The following is a 17,350-nucleotide window of genomic DNA, read 5'->3' as shown; positions in this document are numbered from 1 at the left end:
AATAAATGGGAAAAATGTGGAATATGCTGTATAGTGCTAAAGTTTGTATAAGTGAAAATAACAATTGACTTCATTCTTTTGTCTTTTTTAAAAAAAAACAGCTCAAAGGCTTCCAAAATGCAGTGAGTGAAGGTGGTGTTGTACTGAAAGAGCTGCGAAGAGTTTATGAATAAGTTTAAAATTTGTGAAAATATGCTGAGAAAGAGATGGTGGAAGCCTCTTGTGTTAAATAAAAGTCTAATAGACAAACTGTTGTTGACAATTTTTTTAAAAATAGACATTTTCTACAGCTGGCTTGCAACCTGAAGCCTTATGGGCTAGTTGGATCTCAGAATAGTACGGTGGATATTCCTGATGACTTCAATATCTTCTCAGGCAATCTGTGGGCTATCACTGCACTAGCTGCCCATAATCATTGCTTGCCCTTTTCTTGCCCCACGCTCCTCTGCTGTACCAAACAGTCATGGGCAGATGAAGTGTAAGGGAAAATGACTGCAGGAGGTTGTTTACTTCACACCATAGCTTACCAGTTGTATTATATAGTCGATCTCTTTTAAAAGATTTATGCTTTAGCAAGCATTGAAGAAAAAGCTTTTTGTTGCTGTGGCAGAACGTTCCTGCTCTGCCGTGCAGGCTGTGTTCTGCCTTCCCCTCCTTAGGGTCTCCAATTCCCCTGGAGGGGCTTTTCCTCTCTAGGGTAGCCCGCCACCACCACCCGATCAATATAGCGGTTTCCCACTGAAGGGGTCAGGATCTTTAGCTCCCCTTCCAAGCTCAGAGGCCTTGCCTCAGTGTCTCCCGCTAGCCCAGCGCCTGGCTACCACAGGGACAGATTAACAAATTGTGCGCCCCAGGGGAATAGCCAGTTGCCAACTGTTTGCCCCCTCCCTTCCTGGGTCCCTTTTAAAACAGTGTGTCCAAAACAGTTGGGTCTCTGTGTTACAGAGAACTACTTCCAGAATCAAAAGTTTAAAATATTTATTAAAAAGAAAATGTTTTACAAGCATACGTTATCACCACACCTGATCGAAGCAAGGAAGAACTGGTAAAACACAAATCCTCTGTCCCTCTCTCTAAAAATGCCCTAACTAGATGATAAAATTAGGACAGGCTCTTTATCTGAGATGTCCTGATTTTCTAAAGATCTTCCATTGTCAATTATTGCTCCCAGCCCTTCCAGGTCAACTACATGGTCCAAAATGGAGGCCTGCTCCAAACCCAAGCTCAGACAAGAGGTCTGTTCAGCTCAGCATCCCAAGGAAAAGAGAGACCGCCTTCCCCTTGCAAGGCAGTTTTAACAAATCTGTGTTTCCTCTCCCTTGACCCTGGTCAGCCCAGCTCAAGGCTTCTTTTCCTGTTGACTTCAGGAAGTTTGTTCCTTTAACCTGTCTAGCAAAAGGACTCCAAGCCTCTATGTTCCTTGCTTGCAGAAGGGGAGGGGGGTGAACTGGCCCATCCCATTATCTCTAGCAAGACCCATTAACATTTCTTAAGAGATGCGTCTGGAAGGCCATGAGCTATTTTCCTCCCCCCTCCTGCTTGTTCTTAGCTCAAAGGGGGAGAAACTGGTTAAACTGTACAGTCAAGCCCTAGCTGTTGCCAACCCCCCAGGAGACAAGGCATTTCTCCACAGTTGCTACTGTATTTGTAAAGTACTATCTAGAACTATATTATATTTTGCAAGATGAATGCTCAGCACTAAACTGGGCTGTATTTGTGTACAATCTCCTGCTCACAAAGTCATCAGAATTGCTTATGCTGCAACATGTCAGTAAAAGGCAGAGGGCAAGGCTGTTTATAGGGCTATTTTGACCTGTGAAGAACAACTCATTAGCAGCAACGGATAGGCAACTTGCTATAGGGTTTCCAGGTCTCTCCTGGCAACCAGAGGGGGACGAGTTGGGGGGAGACTTACCAGGAGCAGCGGGGAGGCCCAGCCTTCATACAGTGACGTGTCTATGTCACTATCCACATAACCTGGAAATTATATCATCATAATCGTGTTAGTCTGTTTGTAGCAGTATAAAAGAGCAAGAGTCCAGGAGTACCTTAAAGACTGTTGTGCGCAAAGGGTGATTTTTCCTATTTGATTGCCCAATACACACACTCAGACAGGATCAGCAAAGAACAAAGTAACTTTTTCATTGCAATGAAAAAGGAGAGCAGCCCCTCCAGGCAAAATCAACTGCTCGGAAGATGACGATGAAAAGAAGTTTTATACAAAATGTAACAAATTGCATTTCTACGACATATGGGGTGAGATTGTGATTTGGCACATTATGAATGGTTAAACAATTAGACATTCAGAGTGCCTGCGTTAAATAGTTGCTTGGTAAAGGTAAAGGTTCCCTTGCTCGAAAGCCAGTCGAATCCGACTCTAGGGTTGCGGTGCTCATCTCCGTTTCAAAGCCGAAGAGCCAGCACTGTCCGAAGACGTTTCCGTGGTCATGTGGCCGGCATGACTAAACACCAAGGCGCACGGAACGCTGTTACCTTCCCACCGAAGTGGTACCTATTTATCTACTTGCAATTTCTTGCTTTCGAACTGCTAGGTTGGCAGGAGCTGGAACTAGAGACAGGAGCTCACCCTGTCTTGCGGCACCTGGGTCTTGAACCGCTGAACTACTGACCTTCCACAGCCTGCAGTTCAGCGTCTTAACCACTTGAGCCACCGCAACTCCAAATAGTTGCTTAGCTAGGTGTTAATCTGCGGCTGCGTGAAGCTGATACTTATGCAGCTACCTATGTCCTCAGCAGGCTAGCAGGTAAGTTTTTCAGTTACATAAACACACAAACTGGTTGTTCTCTGGCTTCAATACTTCCCTCCCCAGGAATGTCTCTGTCTTCTGGACCACAGGAAACTGTCAGAGGCCTAATATTAGCTGCAACAGCCCCCAAATCAAAATGATGTTAGTTTTGCTTCACACCAACAAAACAGCTATAAATCACAGAAAAACAGCCATAATAAACAATAGATACATGTGTATACGTCCTACAATATACACACACACACACCTTTTGGCACTTAGTGAATTCATTCTCCAAATCAGTACCATTCATTTCATCTTGTTAAGACACTTGACACTGTCTAACCATCTCATCCTTTGCCGTCCCCGTCTTCTTTGACCTTCAATCTTTCCCAGCATCAGGGTCTTCTCCAGTGAGTGCTCCCTTCTCATTTGGTGGCCAAAGTATTTGAGCTTCAGTTTCATTATCTGGCCTTCCAGGGAACAGTCAGGGTTGATTTCTTTGAGGATTGACTGATTTGTTCTTCTTGCAGTCCAAGGGACTCTCAAGAGTCTTCTCCAGCACCATAGTTCAAAAGAATCTATTCTTCGGCGCTCGGCCTTCCTTATAGTCCAGCTCTCGCAGCCATACATGACTACTGGGAATACCATTGCTTTGACCATGCGGACTTTTGTTGGCAGGGTGATGTCTCTACTTTTTATCATGCTGTTTAGGTTCGCCATCGCTTTCCTCCCAAGGAGCAGGCGTCTTTTAATTTCATGGCTGCAGTCACAGTCTGCGGTGATCTGGGATCCCAGGAACGTGAAGTCTGTCACTACTTCCACGACTTCCCCTTCTATTTGCCAAGGAGTGATGGGGCCGGATGCCATGATCTTAGTTTTTTTGATGTTGAGCTTCAAGCCCACTTTTGCGCTCTCCTCTTTTACTCTGAGCAAGAGGCTCTTTAGATCCTTTTCACTTTCAGCCATTAGAGTGGTATCATCTGCATATCTGAGGTTGTTGATCTTTTCCCCAGCAATCTTAATTCCCGCTTGTGATTCATCCAGGCCAGCATTTCGCATGATGTACTCTGCATATATATTAAATAAGCAAGGTGACAGTATACATCCTTGTCGTACTCCTTTTCCTATGCTGAACCAATCAGTTGTTCCGTATCCGGTTCTAACTGTCGCTTCTTGGCCCTTATACAGGTTTCTCAAGAGACATGTGAGGTGGTCTGGTACTCCCATCTCTTTAAGGACCTGCCATAGTTTGTTGTGATCCACACAGTCAAAGGCTTTAGCATAGTCAATGAAGCAGAAGTAGATATTTTTCTGGTACTCTCTTGCTTTCTCCATAATCCAGCGAATGTTGGCAATATGATCTCTCGTTCCTCTACCTCTTCGAAACCCAGCTTGTACTTCTGGTAGTTCTCTATCCACGTACTGTTGAAGCCTAGCTTGTAGGATCTTGAGCATGACCTTGCTAGCGTGTGATATGAGTGCAATTGTGCGATAGTTTGAACATTCCTTGGCATTGCCCTTCTTTGGGATTGGAATGTATACTGATCTTTTCCAATCCTGTGGCCACTGTTGCGTTTTCCAAATTTGCTGGCAAATGGAGTGCAGCACTTTAACAGCATCATCTTCTAAGACTTTGAATAGCTCAGCTGGAATACCATCACCTCCACTAGCTTTGTTGTTAGTAATGCTTTCTAAGGCCCATTTAACTTCACATTCCAGGATGTCTGGCTCGAGGTCAGTGATTATACCGTCGTGGTTGTCAAGGACATCGAGGTCTTTCTTGTATAGTTCTTCTGTGTATTCTTGCCATCTTTTCCTAATCTCTTCTGCTTCTGTTAGGTCCCTACCGTTTTTGTCCTTTATCATGGCCAGCTTTGCATGGAACGCTCCCTTGATTTCTCCAATTTTCTTGAAGAGATCTCTAGTCCTTCCCATTCTATTGTTTTCTTCTATTACTTTGCACTGTTCATTCAGGAAGGCCTCCTTATCTCTCCTTGCTGTTCTCTGGAAATCTGCGTTCAGTTGGGTAAATCTTTCCTTTTCGCCTTTGCCTTTCGCTTTCCTTCTTTCCTCTGCTATTTGTAAAGCCTCATCAGAAAGCCATTTTGCTTTCTTGCATTTCTTTTTCTTTGGTATGGTGGTGATTGCTGCCTCCTGTACGATGTCACGAACCTCTGTCCATAGTTCTTCAGGCACTCTATCTATCAAATCCAGACCCTTGAATCTATTCTTCACCTCTACTGTATATTCATCAGGGATGCGATCTAGGTCAAACCTGAATGGCCTCGTGGTTTTCCCAATTTTCTTCAGTTTAAGTCTGAATTTTGCAATGAGTAGCTCATGATCTGAACCACAGTCAGCTCCAGGTCTTGTTTTTACTGACTGGATAGAGCTTCTCCATCTTTGACTGCAAATTATATAGTCAATCTGATTTCGGTGTTGCCCATCTGGTGATGTCCATGTGTAGAGTCGTCTCTTAGGTTGTTGGAAAAGGGTGTTCGCTATGACCAGTGTGTTCTCTTGACAAAACTCTGTTAACCTTTGCCCTGCTTCATTTTGCTTTCCAAGGCCAAACTTGTCTGTTATTCCAGTTACCTTTTGACTTCCTACTTTAGCATTCCAGTCCCCTATGATGATGAGGACATCATTTTTTGGTGTTAGTTCTAGGAGGTGTTGTAGGTCTTCATAGAACCGGTCCACTTCAGCCTCTTCTGCATCAGTGGTTGGGGCATAGACTTGGATTACTGTGATGTTGAATGGTTTGCCTTGGAATCGGACCGAAATCATTCTGTCATTTTTGAGATTGTATCCCAGTACTGCCTTTTGCACTCTCTTGTTGACTATAAAGGCCACACCATTTTTTCTACGAGATTCCTGGCCACAGTAGTAGATATAATGGTCTTCTGAGTTAAATTCGCCCATTCCTGTCCACTTTAGTTCACTGATTCCTAGGATATCGATGTTCAGTCTTGCCATCTCATTTTTGACCACGTCAAGCTTACCTTGATTCATAGATCTTACATTCCAGGTTCCTATGCAGTATTGTTCTTTGCAGCATCGGACTTTCCTTTCACCATCAGACACATCCACAACTGAGCGTCCTTTCGGCTTTGGCCCAGCCACTTCACTCTTTCTGGCATTACTTGTACTTGCCCTCTGCTCTTCCCCAGTAGCATATTGGACACCTTCCGACCTGAGGGGCTCATCTTCCTGCTTCATATCTTTTAGCCTTATGATACTGTCCATGGGGTTTTCTTGGCAAAAATACTGGAGTGGGTTGCCATTTCCTTCTCCAGGGGATCACGCTTGGTCTGAGTTCTCTGCTGTGGCCTGTCCGTCTTGGGTGGCCCTCCATGGCAAATTCGAGGGGCTCCCCCAGGTGTTGTTAGGGGCTCTTTAAAAAGTTATGGCTGCCCACAGCGACGGCAGCACTAATGGCAGCGGAAGGGGGGGTTACTAAATATTCCCCATGTCTCTGAGCCCCGTGGCCTTGGAGTCCTACGGGCAAATTCCACCTCTTTTACCTTTTTCCACCAGGCACCACCTAGAGGTTGGCAACCATGCAAAGCTGGGAATAAGTTCCACTAACGTTGAACAACTTGGTTCCACATTCTAATGTTTAGAGCCGAGGTGTCAGAAAACCACCAAATATCATTCCCTTCTACCGTTGTGTGTCGTCCCCCCCCCCCTTTTTTTTGTCTTGTTTGTATTTAGGCTTGCCTTAACATACGGCTGTAATAATTGGCTCCATGTACGTCTCTCTCTCTCCTGAAGCTATTAAACGGTATTGAAATCCTAACAATAAAACGTGGCAAAGAAAGTATTGGAATTCCATTAGTGTGGATGGAAACGTAAACGGAGGTAATCCCTTTGAAGCCGAGGGGAGGCGGGAGAAGGAATTGCACTTCCGAGGTATTGTCGTCTTCTAGCGGAACAGAAGGTTCAGGGATTTGTGTCTTTAAAAAAATGGGGCGGGAATAACAGCGCGTGTTACTAGAGTGGAAGGAAGTATGGATGTGAGCGCAGCGGAGTTTGAGGAGAAGCTGCCAAGGCTGCGAGAACTCATCCTGGCCAGCGACTTTGTCGGTGAGGCAGGCTGGGAAGGAAGAACGACTCCTGTCCGAGCAAAGGCAGAAAGGGCTTCATAGCCCTGGGTGGGGCTCCTGCCATTTTAGGAAGAAAAGGAGGGAGATGACTCTGCAATGTGCATAACTGCCACGGCCATGCAGTTCAGTCTTATCAATCCTCTTGGCCCATAATTGATTTCCTTATTAATAATTAATTCAAGGGGGCTTCCTTCCTAGGAAGTGTGCTTCGATTATAGACTTAAGCAGTGTTCCCTCCAAGCTGAGTCAGTGTGAGCTAGCTCACAGTTTTTTAGCCTCCAGCTCTCACATTTTTGTCTTAGCTCAGGAGGGATGGCTCCAGAGCAAACTCATTTATGCAGTAGCCAAATCACTTGCTCACAACTTTAATGCCAGTAGCTCAGAAAGTAGAATTTTTGCTCACAAGACTCCACAGCTTAGAGGGAGCATTGGACTTAAGTCTTCATCGTTTAGTGGATGTTTCGTTGCGCCAGGGAAATTGGGAGACTGCTGTCCTGGAGGGGGTTACTACAGTAGTCTCACAGGTTTCTGAGCACTGTCACCAAGCAAAAGTTTTTGAAATTCTTCTGGGCACATGGTTAGAGTGTCAGGCTATCCCGACTGAGCTGTGAAACTTACTGGAGCCAGTCACACTTGCTTTCAATCTTGCCTACGGAAGCAAAAGTTTTTGAAATTCTTCTGGGCACATGGTTAGAGTGTCAGGCTATCCCGACTGAGCTGTGAAACTTACTGGCCTACGTCACAGGGTTGTTGTGAGAATAAAATGGAGGACAGGAGAAATTGTCAATGTGATGGCATAGTTAAATTGGAATTAAAGCAACGTATGAGACTGGTTTCATAGCTGTGGGATTCGTCACATAGCACAAAAGAAATGCAGAGAACATTTTTTACTTGTTGCTTAAAAAGAGTCATCATCACTTACCCCGGAGTAATTCTGACAACTGTAATGTTTTCAAGAATTTAAATGCAGAGGTGGTTTTTATTTCTCCATTGACTTTGTAATTACAGTAGTTATGCAGCTGAGGAGAAAGAAATCTTTACTGCAAAACCAGTCCATTGTTCTCTACTGGATATGGTTATTTCGGATAGTTTGAATCCCAGACATCTATGACGCCTTATCCCTGTATGTGAAGATGTCAGGGCTGCCCCCACCCTGTGCTGATGGTCCTCCTGAGTGGCTTCAGTGCGAGAATGTGGCTATCACTGCGCCCTCTGCAAATCCTGTGGTGCTCAGAGGTCTGCAGAAAAATATAAAATTGTTAAAAAGCGGTGTGTGTGTGTGTGGGGGGGTGTGACAGCCCCAATGTTTCTGCATGAATGATTTAAAAGGGGAAAAAGCTGGCCCATTGTGAGTGTAGTATTGGGCCTTGGAGGCATAAGTTGGGAGGAAGAGGGCTGGTTAATGGGATAGGAGGGTCGATTTAGGTGGGTAGCCGTGTTGGTCTGAAGCAGCAGAAAAAAGTTTGAGTCCAGTGGCACCTTTAAGACCAACATAGTTTATTTCTTAATTAAATAAGCTTTCATGTGGACACACACTTCTTCAGATAGGAGGGGAAGGTGATGTCAAAGGCAGGTGGAAGAGATGGAGGGAGAAGTAAGGGGGGGGGAGCCAGATTTCGTTTCCCCCTTGCTTCTTGCAGGTTCATTCTTGCCCTTATTTTTCACATTTCAGATAGAAATGTTCTCTTCTATCTTCATTTAGCCTGGAATATAGCTCCCTAGACAATACCTTGACCCAGCTGATTTTATAGCATTGGTTCATGCCCTAGTAGCCTCCCATTAGTTCCTTGGTTTAGTTCAACACGCTCGTTATTGCCTACAAAGCTGTTTGTGGCCCAGGACTTGTATATCTGCAGGGATTGCCTCTCCCAGTATGCTGCACATCGGCAGCAATGCTCATCAAAGCAAAGCCTTCTGAATGTTCCACGGTACAACCGGATAATGTCAGCACTAATCGTTCTGCAGAATGTATAAAATGAAACTGTTCAGCGGGGCACTTTTATAAACTGAATGTAGTTAATGTCTGTGGATCTTAAGGTAGTCTCCATTGTGTATGAGCTTTCGTGAGTATCTGTATCTGAAGACATGAGCAGTGACTCATGAAAACACATTCCCTGCCACAAATTTTATTAGTCTAAGGTGCTACTGGACTCTTACTCTTTTCTACTGCTACAGGCAGACTAACACGGCTACCCATCTTGATCTATCTTCATTGTACATATTAGGCGGTTTATTTTGCGTTTCCAGTGCTCTCTAACTTGTGATCCAATTTTTGTCGCATGTTCTGTAACGTTTTACTGCATTCTCCATTTTTGTAATCCTGCTTTATTGTCTGTATTATACTGTATTTTAATGTGTTCTACAATTTCATTGGTTATATCATACTGTCCTTGCTGCATGGTTGCTAAGCTGTCTTCAGTCTGAGAGAAAAATGGACTATATAAATAAATAAAATAAGGATGGGAAATCTGTATTGTGACAGTGCTATGGGGATGCTTAAAATCAGCTAAGTGCATGCAGTGGATTGGCTTCTAAGTGCTGAGCAGTATTATTGCTGAAGCAGGATGCAAGAGTTTTGATGGGGCCTGCTGGGGGACACATTTGGGATTATAAAGAACAATGAATGATATGTGTGAGAGTGGTACAAATAATGGGTCACTGCTCTGGGAGTTTGATTATCTAGTTTATGTGCTGGAAGACTGTATATTCATAATCATTATAACCATCTTGCACAATTGGTATTGTTAGATTGCAGAAGAAAAGTGCCCACCTCTTTACAGTTCTTTGTGTCTTATAGGATTTGATATGGAATTCACAGGTTTGCATTCAGCATTTCCACCAGGTGGACAGCCCAGGTAAACCAAATATATTATCAGTTTATTTGCTTAAAAATTAGTTTGAAGAAATACGCCACACACAGAACAATATGGAATATTGTCTTTTCCCCCTTTAGTCTCTATGACTACCCTGCTGAGTGGTATCAGAAAGCCAGACGGAGCGTTCAGCAATTTACAGTGTGTCAACTTGGTGAGCTCTCTTAGTCCTTGTTATCAGACAGGTTGAAATCCTGTGGCTCAGGTGTGGGATGGGGACAGGTACATGAGAGAAAAGGGATAGAGGGATCTACAGTTGCTATGTCTCCTGCTTCAGTGTGAGAGCTGAAAGCCCAGGTTGCTAGGCAGCAAACCAAATAAATGCCTTGAATTAAAGTGTGGCATCCAGATTTATTTTCCCCCCAAATTGCATTTCTATTTTAAGGGTATTCTGTTTTCCCAGCACCTTTCTGGCATTCATTGCTATAAAAAAATGGGAGGGAGGGTTTGTGGTTGTTGTTCATTGAATATTGTATTTCCATACTTGGGAACTGATATACCTCTCCTTGATTTTGGGAGGTGGGGGTGGTAATGATCAACATGAATACAACTATCCACCTGTTCCCTCCACTTTATGGGGTGAGAGTAGGGTACTGTGCGAAGGAAATGTTTTTCTGAAACAATCTGGAAGGGCCTTTAAACCCTAAGTAGAATATATTTAGAGCATCAGGGAAGCAGAGCAAGCTTCTTCTTCTTTTCAAACACTGGAACTTGGTAGACCAGCTGGATACACTTATTAATGCAGTTTGAGAGCCAGTTTGGTGTAGTGGTTAAGAGCACGGACTCTGATTTGGGAGAACCAGGTTTGATTCCCCACTCTTCCACATGCAGCTGGTGGTGTGACCTTGGGATCAGCCATAAGTTCTTTCAGAGCTGTTCTCTCAAGGGCAGTTTCTGTCAGAGCTCTCTCAGCCCCACCTACCTCACAGGGTGTCTGTTGTGGGGAGGGGAAGGGAGGGGATTGTAAGCCGCTCTGAGACTCGTTTGGGTAGTGAAGGGTGGGGTATAACTACAATCTCTTCTTCAATCAAGGAATAACAAAATAAGGTGAACATTAGAGCAGCCATTCTTGATCAGACCACTGGTCCACAACTTGGCCAGCAGAAGAGCCATAAGGCCTTCATGGCATGGAGGCCAAAACCTCCCTCTATTGATTTTATTGCTGCACCAGCAAGTTAGTTTTGCCAAATTTCTGAGTTAAGCAATTTGCATTCTTCTTCATGAGTAAGAAGTATCTTTCTGCTTTTCTTATATAACTCCAAACTAAGATAATAAGTCTTCAAAAGATAAACACTTTTTGGTGTTATGCTGTTGAAGGCAAGAACTTTATTGGCAAATTCATTATTCAGTGTGGAAAGTAGAAAATGCCCACTGAGGAAGAAAAAAACAGGAATATGCATTTCCTGCATAGTTGGTTTGCACAGATGTTAGAGAAGTCAAGACTGCTCTTTCTCCGCATGTCTTTGCATATCACAGAGAACATGACTACCATAGAAAATAAAAGCAAGCTGGACTCTCAGGTATCCCTCATATTTGGGAGGGGCCTTCAGTTCCAGTTTTAAGCATTTAGTTCCAGAAAGATACATCATGGAAGATACTTGGTGCAGAACTAGTTTGTTAGCCTTCATGGAGACTATGAAGAAGAAAGCTGAGATGGGCTCTTGGACATCTCCCATACTTGGCCCTTAAGAAGACTGGGATGGGTGATGGTGAAGAATAATGCATTTTGTTCCTTTTACACGAGAAAAGTTAATGACAAAAATCATTCCTTCCTTTCCAAAAGGATCCTAATGATTTTTTGGCTGTGTTGGTCATAACTGCCAGAATTTGGAGCCCTGACCAAAAGTTGACCCTGAAAGTTTCAGTAAATAGGTAGATAAATGTGTGATGTCAATAATAGTGTGCTTAAATAACTTTAGATAGCTATGTGGGGGCTAGAGAGGAATAAGTGCCCGAGAATATTGTGTGGGGGGGTATAAAACTGATTTTCTAATACATTTCTTTCAGGGTTGTCGATATTTTCTAGTGAAAATCCAAACAAGTAAGTAAAGAGTTTTCTTAGCAATTCTTGTGTTTATATGATGGTCACTGTATACAGTATGGCCTTAGTTTTTCTGGTTTTTATTGCAGGTATGTGACACATTCGTATAACTTTTTCCTCTTCCCCGCAACATTTGGCCAAATGGATTCTGAATTCTCTTTCCAAGCATTTAGTATTAAGTTCCTGACCCACTATGGTTTTGACTTCAACAAGGTACATCTTTTGCTGCAGATCGATTTTGTGTTTAGTCTAAGTAGGGGAAAACTTGTGCACAAGATATTTGTTTTTGCTGCTCCTAAAATGCAATATGTCCAAAAGTATCTGAAAACATATTTACAAATTAAATTGTGTGGAAAAGTCACTTTGTAGTCTGAAATCACATGCATGTTTGAAACATATTAATTATTACCTGGGAATCTTCCCCTGCTTCAGTTATCCCATGTGCCTGGGCTCTTTTTGTAGCAGGAACTCCTTTGCATATTAGGCGACACACCCCTAATGTAGCCAATCCTCCAAGAGCTTACAGAGCTCTTCTTACAGGGGCTACTGTAAGCTCTTGGAGGATTGGCTACATTAGGGGTATGTCACCTAATATGCAAAGGAGTTCCTGCTACAAAAAGAGCAGTGCGTCCTGTGACTAGACAGGGATGGAATCCCATAACATTCTTTAGTTGCACTGACAGCAAGGTATGGTGTTTAAGTGATACACTCTGGTTCCCGTATTGTTGTTTTTCAGTAAAGTGTGACTGTTCATTAACAGTGCTGGTTTCCATACGTGCCCTTTTGTGGAGCCTATCCCCGGAGCAATGGTTGTTAGTTGTTTCGGGGGGAGGGGTCCTCTTTGTAAAAGAGCGTTTCAACTTTGCTGGAGAGGAACAAATTAATAGCAAGCATGGCCAGGATAGTGTTGGCAATACTCTGCTGTTGATTTCTGAGGTGGAGGGGGGATGTTGAATAGCGTATGGGTGTGGAGAAGAGAGAGCCTGTTTGCTGGGTCTCAGGCGGAGAGAACAGGAAAGAGAGTGGAAGTAGCCCCAGATGAGCAAGCAAAGTGTCTCCAAGTAAGTGCTCCTGGAGAGCTTTACTCTGAAGGAGAGGGAAGGAGGCTTGGGTGTACAGTCAAGAGATGTGGAGTAGGAGCTCTGGCAGTGGGATTATGTTCTGCACAACACACCAGTATCTGCTGATATGTAAGCCTAATAATTTGAGTTTAACTTCCAGTCAAATATTTCTAGAATCAAACACTAGGTCTGCAAATTTTATATCTAGCTATGGCTCCTTATAAAATGCATTGATCTATTTATTGCCTTACTGTTCTTAAAAGATGCAATGTATCCATCTCCGACCACGTGCGACGCTAGGTCTCCACGCGGTCATGCGAAGCGCCCGAGCTTCGTTTCCAGAGACAATGGCCCAAGCGGATCCTAGCCCGTGCCACTCAGAGGGCTAGGCTTCTGCCCGTGAGCCTGTGGAACTCTCCGCCACAGTTATAGCCTGTCACGAGTGTGAGGTGTGTTTGGGTGTGGGGTTTATTGCACATATGAGCCAGGAACTTTGTCTTGTTCTTCACTGGAAATAAAGTATGAGAGCTGAAATCACTAGTAAGTCCTCAGTACTTTTCAAAAGAAAAAAAGGAGTTGGTTTGTCTTTTTCATTTCCACAAAATGGTTCACTTGTTATGCTGACAAGCCCTGGAGATGGTTCCCTCAAAGCAGAATGCTTGTGCTGAGGAGCATCTTTTGGATATGGGTTCTGGAATGGTGGTGATAGAAGGCTTAAAAACGCAGACAATGGGGCAAGTGACTCTTTAGAAATGTCTTACAGAGTTTGCAAGGAGAGGCCCCTCAAAAGTAGAGCCATCTCTGTTTAAAAGATTTGTGTGTCAGTTACGAGATACACAGAATCAGTGTTCAGTTGTGAGTGTTCTTTTCTTGCTCTGCTGAGCAGAAGCAATAGGAGCTATTGTAGTATCTTACATTTCAGATTTTGACTTACTTAACTGAAGTGCAGCCCTTATAGAATAACTATTGGTGTGGGCTAATGAGCAGAAAAAAGATAGCAAAAGTGACTCTGGTTTTCACAAAAGCTAGCATATAGACCCTATTCTGTGTAACTGTACCCTCTTTTCAGTTTCTTAAGGATGGGATTCCATACATGAATGAAGCACAAGAGCAGAAACTTCAGCAAGGTCTTCTTTCTGGAAATTGGGTTGTTCATGGGTAAAACTATTGCTGTATTACTATTTTTGTATCACCTTGAATTTCCCCCCCTGAGCTGTGTGCGTGTGTTTTGGAAACAATTGGGAGGCTTTAGAGAATGTCCTTTAGGCCAGATCCAGCCTACTCAGGAATGAGCTAACTGCTCAAAGATTTGGCCTGTCTATCACTTCCTATTCTGTGCTGGGCTCCTCTGTGTACCCCTTTGAGTTCTCTGGAACAGTGGTTCCCATTTTGGATGTGGTGACCCACAAGTTCAAGTTTGCTTGGTATGGTGATCCTGTAAAAAACAAAACAGAGCATGCACAAATCAATAAAACTGCAAAAGCCTGTTCAGGCTTCATGGCTCTCTTTTGGGTCTGTACCTGCAGCACAGTGGTGAAGGAAGGCTTAAGAAATGAAACGCTAGGGTAAGTGACCTTTTAAAAATGTCTTCAGAGTTTCCAAAGAGAGGAAACGCTGCCCCAGAAGAAAGGGAGGGTACAAATGTTGTCCGGTGTTCTTCCATGCTTCACTTCTCTTTGGCTAGGTTGCTGCTCTGGTGTCTCCAATTTCTGCCAATGAAGCCAGCAAAATGATATGTCAGAAAGGAGCACTGTGATGACCCCTTATCTGGGGAGGACTGGTTTCCCTTTAAAAGTGTTCTTTATTTTGTTCTACTAGGGTATATCCGGCTGCCACCAGGAAATTTAAGGCTTTCCAAACCTTTATACTTTACTTTTGCTATTACTGGGTAGGTAGGTCGAGTGTAAGGCTTATGGGGAACTATGTGGTACTGAGGAAGTATTCCTTTCAGAGCTGGTATACTTAAATAAAAGAAGATTTATTGAAATAATTTATAAATAAAAGGGTAGAACAATGTAACCAGTAATGTGAATATTTTGAATAATTGCTTGGTGTCTCACACAAGATCTGCTCCCTTACTGACAGGGATTTTTCAGGTAACTTTGTTACACTTTAATTCTAGGTCAGATATGTTTCTTGTTTCACTCCAGTCTGTCACTCAGACTTTCATATAACTTTGGTTCTCTTAAACTTTACTTTACTGTTTCCTATACATTCAACTTTTCTGCTTTCTCTCTCCCTTTTTGTGAACAACCGCAGTTGTTCTTTTTTTCCTGCCACAACACAGAACTGCTTGTCACTTTTCTTCATACACAGAACTTAACTCTTATATCACATACAAGACTGCTTCTCTCACAGACCTCAGAACGAACTAACTTAACAACTATCTTTATCAACTGTCAAACCTGTAACTGTCACTCCTGACAGACATACATATTCATCCACTCAGAACCAATTCCAAAACCCCTCCCCCTCTCTGTCAATCACCAATCACACCACTCTTGTCTCTTCAACCACTCTAATATATCTCAGCCATGCAACCACACTTTTAAAGAGAGACACACACATATAAAACAAGGAATCATTACAAGCACCATGAAGAAATTTTCCTGCAGATCCCAAGGGGTAGGGGGAGTGGCAATCAGTGAAGGTCCTTGTAGTTGGTGCTTATGGATTATACCAGTCTCTGAAAGATGGAAGGTATCAGGCCAGTTGCTGCAAGTAGAAAACAGTAGCAGGAGTGTATTCCTGGCAAACCTTTCTCAAAGGATGCCAATGGTTTCCTAAGCAGTAAAGAGGAGCAGGGGATCCTTGGGGGTGGGACTGAGTTCAGCTTGGAATAATGTTCTGCACATTTTTCTTACTGCGTTCTCACTAGTGTTCTGGACAAGGACAAAGTGAAAAAAGTGATCGATGAAGTAACATGCTGGGTGTCGTCTGCAGTAGAGGGAGAGTCTGTGGTTCTGCATGACATATATGGTAGGAAGTTTGTTCCTTCTTCACCCTTCCATTTCACATCCCCTGACTCCTTGAATGAATTGTTCTGCCCCTTGCACCCTGCTGTATCAGTATCAATTTATTTTCAGTTTGCTTATTGATTTATAGCTTGATTGCTGTAATGTTTAATCAGTAAAAACGATTTAACAATTAAATTATGCAGCATATAATTAGATTATATTAAGTTAAGTTTTAAATGTATTTTATTACACTAAATAAATCTTTAGGCACAGATCCGTGGAGAAGGACAATTCACAACATATTTATACATCCAAAAAGATTTTTCCCTTTTTTATTGGCTTATACACATTTTTTTATTTGGTGATCTCTTCACAAATACCTTCTCACCCTTTGTCTTGTCCCTGTATACACCGCACACTCATCTCAGTCTAGGAGACATCTTTGAGCTGAATTTCCCGTAAATATATATATATCCAGAAGGAGACTTCAACAAAGTGAAATGCATATATAGTCAGGGATGAATCTATTCATATAATCCATCATGGGAAAATACAGACGCCAACAAGATCCATAACAGGAAAATACAGAGTCCAAAGTATAAATATACAAGATAAATATCCAACACTTTTCCTAGGTAATTTTCAGTGTTTCAGACTTCTGGTCCTTCCTCAGGAACAAAGAACTATGGAAGTATAAAATGCAATAATACTTTTTTAACAATAATACTTTTTAAACAATATTTCAAAAAGATTGATCCCAATAATGCAAAAGAGTCCTATTAAATTCATTATATTATTATCACTATTGCCTAGAGTCTCATTAAATCTTACCAACTATTGGGAGTCTCATTCCATTTCCTTATAGGATAATGCTATTCTGCTTCTCTGTAAAAGAGAATTCCTCCTTAGAATTTTATAGTGATGTGTAGCTGATGCTGACTTAAACCCATGTAGTAGACCCAGTAGGCTACTTCATTTATAATATCACCAGGAATTCTGTATCCAGGAATTGGCAACTTTCAATACTATAGCAACCTTGATAACCGTCCTAGGCAGATCACCTTGAACCACAGTAAAACGGGACTGAATGCATTTCGCCCTCCAAGGCCTTCCTCAGTGGTCAAATTATTGTATACATGTACACTTTAACATAGGAACGTATGTTAATGACAAGGCAGGTTAATTATAAGGCCTGAAAATGAATGAATGCAGACTATAATTACTCAATTTATATATGAGAAATAAACAATTTGACTACATAAAACTTTTTAAAATGTTTGGAATTAATTACTCACATTCCAAATATTCTGTATGGCAAAAGAATTAGGTAGTATAAATTTTTTCTTAGACTTTTAAGCACACGCATCCAGGGAATGAAAATTTAATAAATCCTTCTGTAAGAAATGTATATGATAAAATTATTTTAATAGGATAATTTTTCAGGCCTTATAATGAACCTGCCTTGTCATTAACATGTGTTTCTATGTTAAAGTGTGCATGTGTACAATAATTTGACCACTGAGGAAGGCCTTGGAGGCCAAAACGCTATCGGTCCCGTTTTA

At 42.4% G+C, this 17,350-nt stretch overlaps 2 protein-coding genes across 2 annotated transcripts in view; both read left to right on the top strand.

The window, feature by feature from the left end:
- MRPL18 (mitochondrial ribosomal protein L18) overlaps positions 1–212 on the top strand; it is an 8,255-nt gene extending 8,043 nt beyond the window's left edge. Inside the window, exon 4 of the mRNA XM_015412990.1 lies at positions 102–212. Within this exon, the coding sequence (XP_015268476.1) occupies positions 102–173 (72 nt within the window). The 3' untranslated portion in view covers positions 174–212. The remainder of the gene's footprint in view (positions 1–101) is intronic.
- Positions 213–6,735: 6,523 nt separating this feature from the next.
- Positions 6,736–17,350, top strand: part of PNLDC1 (PARN like, ribonuclease domain containing 1) — a 30,570-nt gene continuing 19,955 nt past the window's right edge. The window contains exons 1-7 of the mRNA XM_015412989.1: positions 6,736–6,836; positions 9,654–9,711; positions 9,810–9,883; positions 11,737–11,770; positions 11,860–11,983; positions 13,901–13,989; positions 15,710–15,810. Coding sequence (XP_015268475.1) covers positions 6,761–6,836; positions 9,654–9,711; positions 9,810–9,883; positions 11,737–11,770; positions 11,860–11,983; positions 13,901–13,989; positions 15,710–15,810 — 556 coding nt within the window. The 5' untranslated portion in view covers positions 6,736–6,760. The remainder of the gene's footprint in view (positions 6,837–9,653; positions 9,712–9,809; positions 9,884–11,736; positions 11,771–11,859; positions 11,984–13,900; positions 13,990–15,709; positions 15,811–17,350) is intronic.

Source organism: Gekko japonicus, unplaced genomic scaffold (assembly GCF_001447785.1).
Source record: "Gekko japonicus isolate JY-2015 unplaced genomic scaffold, Gekko_japonicus_V1.1 scaffold2361, whole genome shotgun sequence".
NCBI classification, from domain to species: domain Eukaryota; kingdom Metazoa; phylum Chordata; class Lepidosauria; order Squamata; family Gekkonidae; genus Gekko; species Gekko japonicus.
The sequence above is the reverse complement of the archived record's forward strand: the minus strand, read 5'-3'. Positions and strand labels throughout refer to the sequence as shown.